This window comes from Haemorhous mexicanus, chromosome 32, assembly GCF_027477595.1.
Source record: "Haemorhous mexicanus isolate bHaeMex1 chromosome 32, bHaeMex1.pri, whole genome shotgun sequence".
Taxonomy (NCBI): Eukaryota; Metazoa; Chordata; class Aves; order Passeriformes; family Fringillidae; genus Haemorhous; species Haemorhous mexicanus.
This window is the reverse complement of record NC_082372.1, coordinates 1,370,653-1,384,995: the sequence shown is the minus strand read 5'-3', so window position 1 is coordinate 1,384,995 and position 14,343 is coordinate 1,370,653. Positions and strand designations below refer to the sequence as shown.

At 58.3% G+C, this 14,343-nt stretch overlaps 2 protein-coding genes across 3 annotated transcripts; one reads left to right on the top strand and one right to left on the bottom strand.

The window, feature by feature from the left end:
* Nucleotides 1-329: 329 nt before the first annotated feature.
* LOC132340451 (serine/threonine-protein kinase PAK 3-like) lies at nucleotides 330-3,234 on the bottom strand. Its single transcript, XM_059871477.1, has 5 exons — nucleotides 3,199-3,234; nucleotides 2,707-2,806; nucleotides 2,093-2,289; nucleotides 1,046-1,183; nucleotides 330-596 (listed from the first exon to the last, which is right to left on the bottom strand). Exons 1-5 carry the CDS (start codon nucleotides 3,232-3,234, stop codon nucleotides 507-509), a joined length of 561 nt encoding a protein of 186 aa, XP_059727460.1. The 3' UTR covers nucleotides 330-506.
* Nucleotides 3,235-10,456: 7,222 nt separating this feature from the next.
* LOC132340601 (HLA class II histocompatibility antigen, DQ beta 2 chain-like) lies at nucleotides 10,457-13,166 on the top strand. Of its 2 annotated transcripts, XM_059871687.1 has the most exons (5): nucleotides 10,457-10,560; nucleotides 10,887-10,959; nucleotides 11,996-12,239; nucleotides 12,781-12,887; nucleotides 12,988-13,166. In XM_059871687.1, exons 3-5 carry the CDS (start codon nucleotides 12,073-12,075, stop codon nucleotides 13,149-13,151), a joined length of 438 nt encoding a protein of 145 aa, XP_059727670.1. In that variant the 5' UTR covers nucleotides 10,457-10,560; nucleotides 10,887-10,959; nucleotides 11,996-12,072; the 3' UTR covers nucleotides 13,152-13,166. The 2 variants fall into 2 exon arrangements, with proteins under 2 accessions (XP_059727670.1, XP_059727669.1); XM_059871686.1 differs by lacking the exons at nucleotides 10,457-10,560; nucleotides 10,887-10,959 and having other exon boundaries at nucleotides 11,088-12,239.
* Nucleotides 13,167-14,343: the final 1,177 nt, after the last annotated feature.

The window sequence follows — 14,343 nt, the reverse complement described above, 5'->3', positions numbered from 1 at the left end:
CAAAAGCCAACACTGCCTAGTTATTTACACCAAAGCCAGGGCAGGTTTTTCCCTTGCATGGAGCACTTGGGCCTTCCCCGGGCCCCTTCTGCCCTCCTGCAGAGCCGCTGGCATTTTCCAGCACACACAGTTTGTAACCCAGAGCCGGGTGCAGCCCCGAAGGCTCCAAGCGCCTCCTTCCAGGCTGACTCTGCAGGTGCCGAGGTTGCTCTGGGCTCTGCCAGGGCTCTGCTGGGGCTCAGCTCTGGGCCGGGCTGGGCCCGCTCTCCCCTCACATGGCTCCGGGCAGCTGAGGCACAGCGGGAGAAGGAAGGGACACGTCAAGGGAGTTGAGGTTTGAGAGAGTTTTTATTCCAAAAAGTGCCATAACCAACAAGAACCATAACAAACAGACTGTGCAAACTACCATAACCAACTAGCAGTACTAACTACCATAACTATCAGTGCTAACTACCAAAACTAACTAGTTGTCATAACTACTGTAACAAGAAGCTCCCTCAAGTGCTTCATCTCCTCCGCTGCTCCCTCAGTTGCTTCGCTGCAGTGATCAGAGGGGTCAGGCTGGAGAGAGGCTTGGCTGTTGACAAAAATGGGTGCTGCCCAAAGGATAAAAAAGAAAGAAATGAACTGTTACTTCCCAGAGTCAAGTTCCTCACAGGCCCTCTTGCAGCAGGACAAAGGGAAATGATTTAAAACTCAAGAGAGGGGAGCAGGCTCAGATTAGATGTAAGGGAGAATTTTTTAACCAGGAGAGTGGGGGAACACTGACAGAAGGTGCCCAGAGGTGTGGGAGGTGCCTCCTCCCTGGAAACCTCCAAGCTCAGGTCGGGCAGGGCTCAGAGCCCCCTGACCTGTTGAAGATGTCCCTGCTCGCTGTGGGGCACCAGGCCCAGCTGGCCTCGAAAGGAGCCTGCCAGGCCAAAGCAGGCGAGGATTCTGCTCGCTCTGCGTGTGGAAAGCAGCGAGGCTGGAGACTGTCGGAGGGGGCCCCACAAGAAAACCCCTCCCTCGCGCTGCTGCTTGCCCTGCAGCCCTTGGCATTCACCTGCAGCAGCTCCTGGGCAGCCCAGCGCCGCTCCTCGTCCGGCTCCAGGCTGCACTCGAGGAAGTCCCGCAGCAGAGCCGACAGGCGCCGGGGCTCCTGCAGCTGCGGGGTCCCGTTCTGCCGGATCAGAGCGCGAGCCTGCAGGGAAAGCAAACTCAGCGCTCTGCCAGCTTCCTTCACACCCACACGGGCTCACATCCACCCCGGGTCCTCAGCCCCAGCCCCAGGGGCACTTTCCTCCCTGACACAGATGCTGCTCACAGCTCATTTTTCTGTGCCAGCCAAAAAACCCAAACCGTGGGGCTGCCACAGCCACTGCAACATCCAAATGATCTCGCCCTGAGAGCCAGTTTCATTGGCTGACTCTGTTAGTAGGAACCGCCATCAGAAATAGCACATTTTGCTTCTCCAAATGTGGACACCAGCTTTACAGGCCATTTTCCAGAGTCAGTGTGGTCTGCCTGGGTTATTTCAAAGGATTCTTACATCAAGGGCATCTCTGCAGTGCCACTGACACTCAAGTGAATGCATTCCTGATGCCCCATCCCAGAAACTGACAGGCAAGAAACAGGAGGTTTGTGATGCTGAAAGCTAAGCTTTGGTGACACAGAGAAAGTAGATTGGACTTGGAAAGAAATATGTTAGACTATAGGGATGTTGAATCATCATCTACAGGTTTTCAACAAGTTTCCAGTGAGAAGAATCAGCGGGGAGATCCTCTTGCAAAACCTCCTTTAGAAGCTCCTGCACAAATCTTGTTGGGTTTGGGGATGGGATGTGGGGTTGGTTTGGGCTTTTCTTGCAGGGTAACATTAGGGCTGATGCACTTGCTTCACATTTCCATGTCATCCTCAGAGCCAGAAGAGCTGCAACAACGTAAATCCCAAAGCAAATTGTTGCTGGAGACTGCAGAACATTCGTCTGTGTTGAGGCTGGAGTCCTCTGGGAATTCCCTTCCCATGTGCAGAAACCTCCAGCTGCTGCTCCCAGGGCAGGGTCCCCCTGTGCTCACAGGCCTCTGCAACCACTGGAGAATTTGCCTCTTACCATGGCCCCCGTTTCCCTGAAGTAAGGAGGTTCTCCTTCCACCATCTCGATGGTCACAATGCCAAAGGCCCAGATGTCCACCTTGGGGCCATAAGGAGATCTGGTCACAACTTCTGGGGCCATCCAGTGAGCAGTGCCCACCATGGAGCTGCGCCGGTCCTGCTCAGGGCTGAGCTGAGCGCAGAGGCCAAAATCAGCTGAGGACAGAAACAAACCCTGTCAAAGGCAGCTGGAATGAGGAAACCAAGCACAAAGATTCCCCGCTCTCAGTCTGAGAATGCAGTAGTGAAGTCAGCGGGAAAAGTCCTCAGGGCTGTAGCCAAGGAAAGATGGAACTGGACCCTTACAGAAACCCTCAGCTTTCATGCAGTGGCTTTTACTGATTCCCATGGAGCTTTAGATTCCCACTGCTGCCCCTCTGGAAGGGCCAGAGCCAGAGCAAAGGCACTGCTGGCACCCTGCTCCTCTCCTGAGCTCTCTGCAGGGGCAGCCGCTCTCAGCTGGCAGCAGGGCCCGGGCAGTGCCCCCAGCAGCCCTTGTGGGGCTCTGGCCTCACTGGGAAGCAGCCCCACAGCCGCAGCCCGGGAGCGCCGTGCCTGGCCAGGAACACCCACCCAGCCTGACAGAGCCGTCCATTCCCAGGAGGATGTTGGAGCTCTTCAGATCCCTGTGCATCACCCGGTTGGCATGGAGGAAATCCAGGCCCTGCAGACACTGAGAGAGAACAAGAAACACCAGGGTAAAAACCAATGGCCGGAATATATCACACCAGAAAGGACAGTTCAGAATTCTGCCAGCAGCAGCTTTGCTGGGACAGGCCAGGAGTGCAATGCACACAAGCTCCAGGCAAACGGTGCAAGGCAAAGCTGAGAACAGCAAATCAAATCAAAAAAGGACAGAGAGTACCACAACAGCAGGAGAGAGAGCAAGAACAGAGCAGAAGTGCAGTGATGCTGGCAGGCTGTTCACTGCAGAGGCTCTTTCTTCTCCAGCTCATGAAAACAGCACAGAAACAAAGCCCTGAGCATGGAGCCACTCCTGTTCTCATGCCTGTTTGGAAGGACCATCGTGTCCCAGCCATGGGAGTGACAAGCAGGATCCCTCACCTCCCGACTGACAGCTGCCATCTCTCCTTCAGCCATGCGTGTCTGTCTGACAACGTCCTGCAAAGTTCCTCCATCCATGTATTCCATCACCAGCCACAGCTCTCCATCAACAAGGAAGCTGGAAGAGGAAAACAATGGCATGGAGATGAATGGGCAGTGCTCAATTCCCCCATGGAAAAACCTGGATGGAGTTTTGTTTCCAGGTCACTTGTCAGTGAGGACAGAATCAGATGGAGAGACATTCCTGCCCGGCTGCCCAGCCCTTGGAATCTGCACAGTCTAAAGGAGAAGGAGACACCTGTGAGAAAGGAGAGGCCTTAGATGGCAAGCAGGTGAAAAATGCAGGTTAGCAACAGCCCAGATCAATGTGGAACCACAACACTTGCCCCCAGCTGGTTCAGCTTCTGAACTCCTCAGTTCCACCATTCCCTCCAGAACAAGGCAACACAACTGCCAGGGCTATCCAGGGGAGGAGGCCGTGCAGCACTTGGGACAAAAGCAGCCAGAAAACCTTTCAGAAAGTCCCTTCAGAAACAGGCAAGGCCAGTGAAAAATGGGCAAATGAGGCATTTCTGGAAACAAGAACCTGGTCTGCCTGGCATCTGTAGCAATGGAAAAGGGCTGGGAAGAAGAAGCCAAGGGAAATAATTTCTGCTGTGGTTCATCAGCACTTGTTGGGAGACACAGCAAATGGGGTCCACATGAAGGAAAAACCAAAGCAAAGCAACAAAAGCACACGCAGGGAGTGAACTGCCAGGCTGTTGTTTTGGGAAGATGTGGCTGGGTCAGGCATTTTCAAAACAGGCTACAGACTAGGGATGCCAGGAAAGGTTAACGCAGGGCCCGGGAACGGGATGAGAGCTGAACACTCACCTGTCCAAAGAGTTGACAATGTTGGGGTTCTTCTTGTCCTTCAGGAGCAGGATCTCATTTACAGCTCGTTCCCTGTTCTGCCCTCGGAGACTCATTTTCTTTATGGCCACCTGAAGGGACATGGCAGCCCTTGAACTGTAGGAGTCTGTGGCAGGAGGCCACAGCAAACACAGAGCGAGTCTGTTTGGAGTGACGGAGCCAGGCTGTGCCAAACTGCCTTGGGATGGGACACCAGAGCTCAGCAAGTGCCATTCCCACAGCCCATTGCTCTGCCAGCTGGGGGCTGCTCACAGGACACATGGCCAGAGACATTTGGCGTTGCCAGCTCTGCAGAAATGGTCCCTCAGCTGTCAGCCTCAAAGCTCTAACAACATCCTCTGCACCCAGAGTCTGCTCAAATGGCCTCAACTCTCCTATTATTATTCAAACCCATTTTGAAAGCAGAGGTAATTCTGGTTCTGTGAAAACAGAGCAAAACAGCCAGGAACCCTTTAGCAGTTCTATGGGATTTGGTCATGATTTCAGATGCAACTGCTCTGTTTGGGATTGCACAACAGAGCAAACACACACATCCATTGCTCAGGTGATCCCTGTCAGAGGCTGTCACTGACACCAGACCCAAGCACATCTGCAGGGTTTGGGAGAGAGCTTTGCTCTGGACATCCATCTTCTCATTTCTCTCCCTCTCTCTGTGAACAGCTGAAGTAGGACTAAAACCCCAAATTGAGCCCAAGTGGGATGCCTCCTGATAGTGCCTTGGGGTTCCCTTTGAAGATGAAAGGCAGGATGGAAATACTGCTAAATATTGTTCCTGTCAGAGGCTGGGGTGAAGATAAATTGGGCCTCAGTCTCCAGCAGCTGATGCATTCACACTTTTAGATATGCAGACCAAGCCAGCGTGTCCTGCTCTGACAGACACCGCTGCCCTCCTTGCATTCCTTTGGCACTTCAGAAGGACCAGGTCTGTCCCAGCTGTGCTCTGCAGGCTGACACTGCTCTGCCTTCAGAGGAGCAGCCTGGGCAGGAAAGCTCTGCTGGCCCCCAAAGCTGCAGCCACAGCTCCCAGCAGAGGGGAAAGCCCTGGAGAGCTGCCAGGCGTGCTGGGCGTGTTGACACTGACCTCTCCTCCAGTGGCCCTGTCCAGTCCTTTGTAAACGGTTCCGAAAGCCCTGGAGACAAAACAGCAGAGAAGAAAGAAGCAGCGCTTTAGGCCCTGACAGTGAAAGCCAGCCCAGACAGGAGATCTCTGCTGCCTGCAGCCTTCACAAACACCTGGGTGCATCGACCCTTCCAACAACAGCACAGCAGCCACCAGCCCTCTGCCATGCAAGGTGGGCAAGAGAAAACTGAGACCCAGCACGAAGGAATTGGGCTGGAGCAAATCCCAAATGTCCACCCTGAACTGCTTTAGTTCAAAATCTAGGAGGGGAAATGGGTGTCTAAAGAACTGGAAAAGAATGCATTTCATCCTTTTCCATGTCCTGCCTAAGACCTGCAGGTTCCACAAGGGCCCTGCCATCAGGCAGGTGATGCATTTTCCCCCAGAGTGCATCAGCTCTGTGTCTCTTACTGAATGGATGGGGTCTGCTACCTGTGCTAGAATAGAGCCCTAATTAGTTTACTTCTAGTTTCTGTTTCTAAACCTTTACGTTGATCATTCTGACCCGTGGATATTTTCAAAGGAAAATATTTGAAAGAAATCTTGAGAATTGCTTTCTGACAGTCATCAGATGGTGAGTTGCTCTTTTAGGCTATCCAATTCCAGGGACAGAAGATCTTCCAGGTCCTGCTCCGTGCTGCAGGCAGGACACTGCCAGCCTCAGGGCCCTTTGACGATGCCTCCTGACCACAGTTATCAATTCTGATCAGGACTGCGAGACAGCAGGATGGTAGCCCAGTGTCTGAAGGTGTTTGGAGCTCTCCTGACTTCTCACTGGATCCTGCCCCAGCACAACCCCTGGCCCTGCTTGTGCAGAAGTCGCTGCCGTGCCCTTACCCTTGGCCAATCTGCTCCAGCTCCAGGTATTTCTCGGCAGGCTCCGCCTCGCTCACGGTGTTCCCTGAAAGAAACCACGTGGAAGACGCTCCCTCCCAGAGTGAGAGCCCGCCCTGCAGCAGAGCCAGAACGCAGCCCCACTCCCTGGGGCCGTGAGCCCCTTGGTCTCAGCTGGGGAAGGACAAGAAACGACTCGGTGACATTCAGCTGCAGAGCAACCCTGGGTGCAGCTGATGCCGAGACACACACACAGCGCCCTGCTCGGGCACCCAGGGACAGAGCAGACGTACTCAGCTGCATCAGGCACCACTCCCCTCTCCCCTCTGGCTGCAGGGCTGTGCTGCTGTCAGAATGCTCAGCCCAGGATCCCACAGAGGAGGGAGGTTCTTCATCCTCTTCCCAAAATGCTGCAGCTTCTGAATCCTCTTCCCAAATCGCTGCAGGTTCGCCATCATCTTTCCAAGCCAGGGGATATTCGCTGTCCACTTCCCATGCTGGGAGATGTTCATCCTTCTCTTCCCAAGACACAGGATGTCCTCCATCCTCATCCCACATTGGGAGATGTTCAACGTCCTCATCCCATGCCTTGGGAGCTTGGCCATCCTCGTCCCACTCCGGGAGATGTCCACTGTCCTTGTCCCCCTGTGTGGGAGCCTCGCCGTGGCATTCCCACACCGCGGGATGTTCGCCCTCATCTCCCAGAACAGCGGGAAGCTCACTGTCACCTCCTGGCTCTGAGGGAAGCTCACTGTCACCTCCTGGCACTGAGGGAAGTTCACCATCATCCCCCAGAACAGCGGGAAGCTCACTGCTGTCTTCCTCCTCTTTGGCCTCCTCTTTGGAAGCATTGGGAGCCACACGAAGTGCTGGTGCTGCTTTTGTGCCCTGTGGACAGACGGCAGCGTGAGGGAAGGGAAGTTCTACCTCAGTTCTCACCTTATTTATCCTCAGCTGCACATTCAGCTGCACTAAGCAGAAATTGGGTTTGGAGCTGTTCCAACTAACAATGGGCTAAAGTCGACATTGCCACTTATTGCTGGGAATTCAACATTCCACCATGGCTAAAGCCAGCCAGCAATCCTCTGCCTGCAAAGCCAGACCTGCAGCTCTTCAAAAGCTCTTCAGCAGAAAAGGAGAAAACTGACGGGGATCCCTTTGCTGCTGCTGCTGCTGAGACACTGACAGGAACTTTCCTTCAGCCTCCCAGGCTGGCCCTCACCTGCCACATGCCAAGCTCACAACTTGCTGCACAATTCCAAACACCAAAGGTTCCTTTCCCACTCACCGAAGGAGGAGCTGCTCGGGATCCACAGAAGAAGTGCCCTGAAATGGGAGAGGGAACATGAACCAGATGCTGTTAGGAGAAAAACTGCCAGTGGTGGGAAATGCCACGGAGCAAGGCAACCCCACGAGAGCATTTTGCTTTCAAAGCATCCCTGCAGGAGCCACAGTCCCTTCCCACAGCAAGCAAGAGAACAGCACAAAATACTGGGCTGGGTCAGTTCTTGGCCGGAGTAGCAAACGGAGGGAGTTCCAGGCTCTGCTGGCACAGACTCCCTGCCTGAGGGAACAGAACCCCCCAGGGCTCTTTGCAAATGCTGTGCACACCCCCCTGGCTGCAGACACCCCCTTTTTCAGCTGCAGCTGCTGGCAGCAGCTCTCCCAAAGCAATGGTGTCTTCATGGCCATTTGGTTCCAAAGTCAGCTCATCTCCAGAGGAAGAACAGAAAGCACACAGCAAGCCCAAAGCCACAGATGCTGCACCGAGGGAAAGCCTCGACTTACGTGCCAAGTGGGTTAAAAAATACCCCGAATAAGCCACAGAGTAGAGAGTGCAAACTGCAGCAGCCACGTGCTGGATCATTTTGGCTGCGCTGCACACGTCTGCAGCCTGTAGCCCTGTGAGCACAGAAGGACACCCGTCAGGGCTGGGCTGGCTGCTGAGAATGCCTCGGGCAGGAGGATCCTCCTGCAGCGAGCCCAGAGCCACTCTGGGCACTGAGGCCTCCGTGTCCCACAGCAACGGGAACACCACGGGGACGTGGCACTGCTCCTGTGACACCACAGCAGCAGCTCACACAGAAACCGCCTGGAAGGTTCTCCTGTGTCACAGAGGAGCACAAAGATCCCTCCCAGGGCACAGCCTATTGCCCAAAGGATGCCAGAGGAACTCGGAAAATGCAGCACACAAGGACACCCCATAGCCCAGCCTGAACACTGAGGAGGAGCAAGGACGGCACCAAACCAAAGGAAACGTGACCTTTAGTCACTGATACTTCTGACTGAAAGCAGCAAGCCTTGTTCCATCGGGGATCTTTGTTCTAGTTCTAAAAACAAGCAAGGGTCTCCAACCTTAAATACACAGAGGGCAGGAACTGGGGAGGAGGAGGGATTAGGAAGGAGGAGGAGGAGGGAGAGAAGAAAAGGAGAATAGGAAGAGGAGGAACAGGAGCAGGAACAGGAGGTTCCAGTGTCCCCTGTGGCCGCAGGCACGGGACCATCGCCCCCACCTCGTCCTGCAAGTGAGAGGGGAGGGGGAGCTTGTCCCAAATCCATCAGGGGGGCCCTGAGAGGGTTTTTTATTGGGGTGTGTTTGGAGCTTGCAGATTGTGGAATTGACCCCAAATATCATCTCCCATCCCTGGGAGGTTTTTTTCTGTGTGTGTGTAGGTTTGGATCTTGCAGGACCCCAAGGCTGAGCCCCTTGGGGGGATCTTTGGGGGTCCACGTGGCCATTGCCCAGTATGGGCAGGGGAGGACATTGGTGCTGGGGATCCCTGGGAGAGCAGAGGAGGGGAACCCCTGGGACCCCCAGAGTGGGGAGAGCAGAGAGGGGCGATCCCAGAGCTGGGGGACCCCGGCTGGCTGGAAAGGGGGGGAGCCTGGAGAAGAGGGACCTCTGGGACTCCTGGGATCTCAGAGTAGAGCATCAGGGGAGAAGGGACCCCATGGACCCCCAAAAGCCCCTGGATCATCCCTAAGCAGGATGCTGGAGAAAGGGGAAGCCCTGGAGCCATTGGACCCCCATCATCCCAAGGAAAGGAAAACTCTGGAACCCCAAAAGTGGAGAGCTCAGCAATAGGGAATTCCTGGGAGAGATTTTTTTGGGCTGAATCTTGACATTGTGAAGATTTTCATGGACACAAGACCCCTGCTGACTTCTAGAGATGGAATTGGGCAGGAGGAGCCTCTACTCCAAGGCGCTCCCACCTTGGTTTCCCCCAAACCAGGATCTGTCATTGCCAAGCTGTGGCCTGATGGAGGAGGAGGAAAAGCCCCAGAGATCCCTCATGAGGAGTGGCTGCAAACCCAGCCCAGGGAGCTGCAGGAAGGAAAGAGCCCCCCTGAGCCAGGAAGGTGTCTGGAGATCCAGCCGGAGCTCAGAGCTAGTGGAGAAGCCTCATGGCAGGGAGAAGCCACACAAGTGCTTGGAGTGTGGGAAGGGTTTCAGCCACAGCTCCACCCTGATGGAACACCAGAACATCCACACTGGGGAGAGGCCCTGTGAGTGTGGGGAACGTGGGAAGAGTTTCAGTGGGACCTCTGATCTCACCAAGGACACCAAGATCCACACTGGGGAACGGCTCCATGAGTGCTTGGAATGTCAGAAGAGCTTCAGGTGGAATTCAGAGATCGTCACTCACCAGCACTTCCACACCAGGGAGAGGCCCTGCGAGTGTCCCGAGTGTGGGAGGTGCTTTGTGCGCTGCTCCAGCTCCATCCCCCATGGGAGGATCCGCGCTGGATGATCCCCAGTGACCCCCGTTGGGCAGAGCCCCGGTGACCCCCGATCCGGGTGATCCCCGTTGGATGGGGGAAGGTGTTGGAGAGATTTCTTTGCCCTCTCCTTGTACTGCTGTGATTTGGTTGGTAATGAATTCCCTCCGTGTGCCCAGGCCGGGTCTGTTGTGCCCGTGCCGGATTTGCCGAGGGATCTCTCCCGGTCCTTATCCCCACGGAGGAACCCTCCGTTCCATTTTCTGTCCCTGTGCGGCTGCGGGGGGCAGGGACAGAGCGGCTCTGGGGGTGCCTGGCATCGGGCCAGCGTCACTGCTCGCCACGGGCACCCCGGAGATCCCGCGCACCTCGGCACGCATTTCTGGGCTCACCTGAGCTCCCACCTGCCCAGCGCCCCAAGGCTCCCCCTCCCTGGAAAAGCCGCCTCCGGGGCTGCAGCGTCCCGGGAACCCCTCAGCCAATCACAACACAGCTGGAACGCGCCGCAGCCAATGAGAGCGCGGCGCGTTGATGACTCATCAGTTGTGTGGCAGAGCCTGTGAGCTCGGCTCCCCAGCAGTGGCGGGAGCCAATGGGAGCGCGCGGCGCTGCCGAGCCCGCCCCGCTCCGGACTGGTGCTCCCAGCGCAGCGCGGCTGCTTCGGGGCTGCGGCCCCTGCCCGGCGCTGACCGTGGGGCGAGGGGCGGCAGCCGGGGCCGGACTGGTGGCACTGGTGGTGCTGGGAGCCCCCCCGGCTGCGGGCGCGGAGCTCTCGGGTGAGCGGGGGGTCGGGAGGCGGTGGGACAGGGGGGGAGAAGGGGGAAAAGGGGAGGAGGAGTCCCGAAAACTGAGACCGAGGGGCCTGGGGATTCACGGATTTGTGGGAAAATGGGGAAATGGGACCCCAGAAGTGATTTGGAGAGCGGCCGGAGGTAGGAGGGGAGAGGATGGGAAAGGGTGGCAAAGAGGAAGCGGCATTGCGGGCAGGAGGGTCCTGTGGCGGCCGTGGGGCACAGGGGATGCAGAGTGGGGATCTGAGGTGGCCCCCAGAGCTCTGGTGGTGCTGGGTGCGCATCCCCTGACCTGGGTCCTGCACTCACAGGGGTGTTCCAGTTCATGGGAAAGTCCGAGTGTCATTTCATTAACAGTACGGAGAAGATGAGGTTCGTGGCCAGGTACATCTACAACCGGGAGCAGTTCCTGATATTGGACAGCGACGTCGGGGTGTACGTGGGGTTCACCCCCTATGGGGAGATGAATGCCAAGCGCTTGTACAGCCACCCGGTTCAGATGGTGGACATGCTCTGCCGGCGAAACTACGAGCTTTATGCCCCGTTCACAACGGTGGAGCGCCGAGGGGAGCGCGGGGCAGAGCGCGTCCCCTCGGGCCCTGCCCTGCCAATGACCCTGGAGCTCCTGAAATTCCCAGAATCCCTCGAATTTGGGAATCGCCCCAGAGCCCGCAGCCCTCCTTGTGCCCATCACCGGGACATCCTCTCCCTCCCAGTGACCTCCCCCGCCGTGGCTACTCCAGCCCATCCCAGTCCGTCCGAGTCCATCCCGGTCACTCCCAGCGCTCCACGGCGCGTCCATCTCGGTTGAGCGTGGAGATAACGCCTCTCAGCCAATCAGAGCGCGTCGCTCCGATGACCCATCTGTTGCTAGGAGGATTAGATTAGAGGGCCCTGCGATGGACTGGGCCTCGCAGCGCCGCGCACGTCATTCCCAGTTCCATCCCAGTTCCTCCCAGTCCATTCCCAGATCCCTTCTAGTGCCTCCTCAGTCCCTCCCACTTCATTCCTACTTCATTCCCAGAGCACCATCCTCAATCCGAGGGACGCTCACCCCCTCCCATTTCTCTCAGTGCCATCCCAGTCTCTCCCAGTCCATTCTCAGTCGCTCCCAGTCCCTCCCCAGTCCGCCTCCAGTCCCAGAGCACCATCCTCAATCCGAGGGACACTCACCCCCTCCCATTCTCTCAGTGCCATCCCAGTCCCTCCCAGTCCATTCTCAGTCGCTCCCAGTCCCTCCCCAGTCCCCCTCCAGTCCATTCCCGTACATTACCATTGAATTCCCACTCCATTCCCAGTCCATCCCCAGTCCCTCCCAGTCCATTCCCAGTCCCTCTCCTGCCCACCCCAGCCCTCCCCTCTCTCTCCCAGTGCCCCCCAGCTGATCCCAGTATGTCCCTGCTCTCTCTCTCTCCCACAGTGCCCCCCAGCGTTTCCATCTCGCTGGCATCCCCCTCGAGCTCCCAGCCCGGCCCCAGCCGCCTGCTCCGCTTCGTCATGGATTTCTACCCTGCCCACATCCAGGTGAGGTGGTTCCAGGGCCAGCAGGAGCTCTCGGAGCACGTGGTGGCCACCGACGTGGTCCCCAACGGGGACTGGACCTACCAGCTCCTGGAGCTGCTGGAAACTCTCCCCCCCGGCGCGGGCTCACCTACACCAGCCAGGTGGAGCACGTCAGCCTGGAGCAGCTCCTGAGCTGCACTGGGATACGGGGGAGCCCCTGGGGGCGCTGGCAGAGCCACTGGGCTGTGCTGGGAGCCACTGGGAGGGAGCTGGGCTGGAACTGGGAGAGGGGCTGGGGGCTGGGCAAGGGCTGGGAAGGGGTTTAGGCGATGCTGGGGAGGGTGGGGTGGGGTTGGGGGGGTCCTGGTGGGCACTGGGAGGGAGTTTGGGGGTTTAGGCGATGCTGGGTGTGACTGGGAGGGGGTTTCGGGTGCTGGGTGTGACTGGGAAGGAGTTTGGGGGTCCTGGGTGTGACTGGGAGAGGCTTTGGGGGTCCTGCAGCCCTGGGGGGACACTGGGAGGGGGCTGTGGGATCCTGGGAGGGACGGGAGGGGCTTTGGTGACTCCCGGGGAGCCCAACAAGGGATCGGGGGGAGGTTTCAGGGGGTCCTGGCTGGGCCGGGGGCCACAGGGAGGGCGCTGCGAGGGGCTGGGGGTGTCGGTGAGAGGTTTTGGGGGTGCTGAGCCCTGCGGACCCCCCAGAGATGCCGCCGGACGCCACCCGCAGCAAGATGCTGACGGGCATCGGGGGCTTCGTCTTGGGCTTCGTCTTCCTGGCGCTGGGGCTCGGCTTCTACCTGCGCAAGAAGGTGAGGGAGGGTCCCGGGGCTCATGTCCCCCCCGGCCCGGAGCGTGTGCGCTCCCCCCAGGCCCTCCAGCCCGGTGTCACCCCCTTTTCTCTGCCCGCAGAGCTCCTGAGCCGCCGGCGGCCGCAGCCCCTGCCCGTGGGCTCGGGCCCCGCCGGGACCCCCCGCTCCGTCCCCGCTCCGCTGATTTTGGGGGGTCCCGTGTGTCCCCCCAGCCCCGCCGGCGCTCTGCCCCCACCCAGTGCCCGCTCCCAGTGCTCCCAATAAAGCTTCCCAGTTGGCCCAGGTGTCGTTTATTGGGGGGCGATGGGGAAGGGTTGGGGGGGGGGGCGATGGGACGGATTTGGGAAAAGGGAGGGGAACAAAGGGTGGGGGCTGGGCCCGGGGGAGCGGGAGGAGGGATGGAGGAGGAGGAGGAAGGAGCGGTTGAAGGGCCTGAGAGAGAAGGGGAAGGAGGCGGGATGAGGAAGGGGGAGAAGCGGGAGGAGCGATGGAACCGAGGGAGGAGGGGCGGGAGGAAGAGGAGGGGGAGATGAGGAAGAGGAGCGGAAACAAGAGAATCAGCGGCGATCCTCCGGCCTTCCTCCAGGTGTCCACGGGGGGAGCCAGGAAGATGTGAAGCCCCCAGCCAGGTGTGTTCCCAACACGGGCGCTCCGCCCACCGGGGATCACCCAGCGCGGATCCTCCTACGGGGGATGGAGCTGGAGACGCGGACGGAGCCCTTCCCGCACCGGGGCACTGCGGGATCCGCGGGCAGCGATCCCTCCTTCCTCCTCCTCCTCCTCCTCCTCCTCCATCTCTCCTCCCGCTCCCCCCGGGCCCAGCCCCCACCCTTTGTCCCCCTCCCTTTTCCCAAATCCGTCCCATCGCCCCTCCCCCCCAATCCCTCCCCATCGCCCCCCAGTAAACGGCACCAGGGCCAACTGGGAAGCTTTATTGGGAGCACTGGGAGCGGGCACTGGGTGGGGGCAGAGCGCCAGCGGGGCTGGGGGGACACACGGGACCCCCCAAAATCAGCTGAGCGGGGACGGAGCGGGGGGTCCCGGCGGGGCCCGAGCCCACGGGGAGGGGCTGCGGCCGCCGGCGGCTCAGGAGCTCTGCGGGCAGAGAAAAGGGGGTGACACCGGGCTGGGGGGCCCCAAGGGGAGCGCACACGCTCCGGGCTGTGATGTTGGCACTTTTGGGTTGGTTTGGGGTAGAAGCGGACAGTCTAACATAGGTGATAGGTATTGGAAAATAATGGTAAATAAAGTACACGTAGTTTTTAGTATAAAGAAATAGCACCGCCTCAGGGCAGTGCAGTGTGTCTCGGACAGACCTGCTAGACAGACCTCTGCGGGTCAGGAAAAGAATGTTTTAGATCAGAGAAAATATACTTGAAAACCAGAACCAAGGAATTCCGACTCCTTCTTCGAACCTCGGGCTGGGAAAAAAGGACTGTCGGGGTCATCCTGACCG

What these genes read in the sequence shown, in the direction of transcription:
- LOC132340451 (XM_059871477.1), bottom strand. Translation starts at nt 3,234, where the DNA reads ATGGCTGAAGGAGAGATGGCAGCTGTCAGTCGGGAG. An exon ending in GGACGGCTCTGTCAGGCTGG is followed by an intron (nt 2,290 to 2,706) that starts GTGGGTGTTCCT and finishes TTCTGTCCTCAG; the next exon opens with CTGATTTTGGCCTCTGCGCT. An exon ending in TCAGGGAAACGGGGGCCATG is followed by an intron (nt 1,184 to 2,092) that starts GTAAGAGGCAAA and finishes CTTTCCCTGCAG; the next exon opens with GCTCGCGCTCTGATCCGGCA.
- LOC132340601 (XM_059871686.1), top strand. Translation starts at nt 11,968, where the DNA reads ATGTCCCTGCTCTCTCTCTCTCCCACAGTGCCCCCCAGCGTTTCCATC. An exon ending in GGCTCACCTACACCAGCCAG is followed by an intron (nt 12,240 to 12,780) that starts GTGGAGCACGTC and finishes CGGACCCCCCAG; the next exon opens with AGATGCCGCCGGACGCCACC. An exon ending in GCTTCTACCTGCGCAAGAAG is followed by an intron (nt 12,888 to 12,987) that starts GTGAGGGAGGGT and finishes CTCTGCCCGCAG; the next exon opens with AGCTCCTGAGCCGCCGGCGG.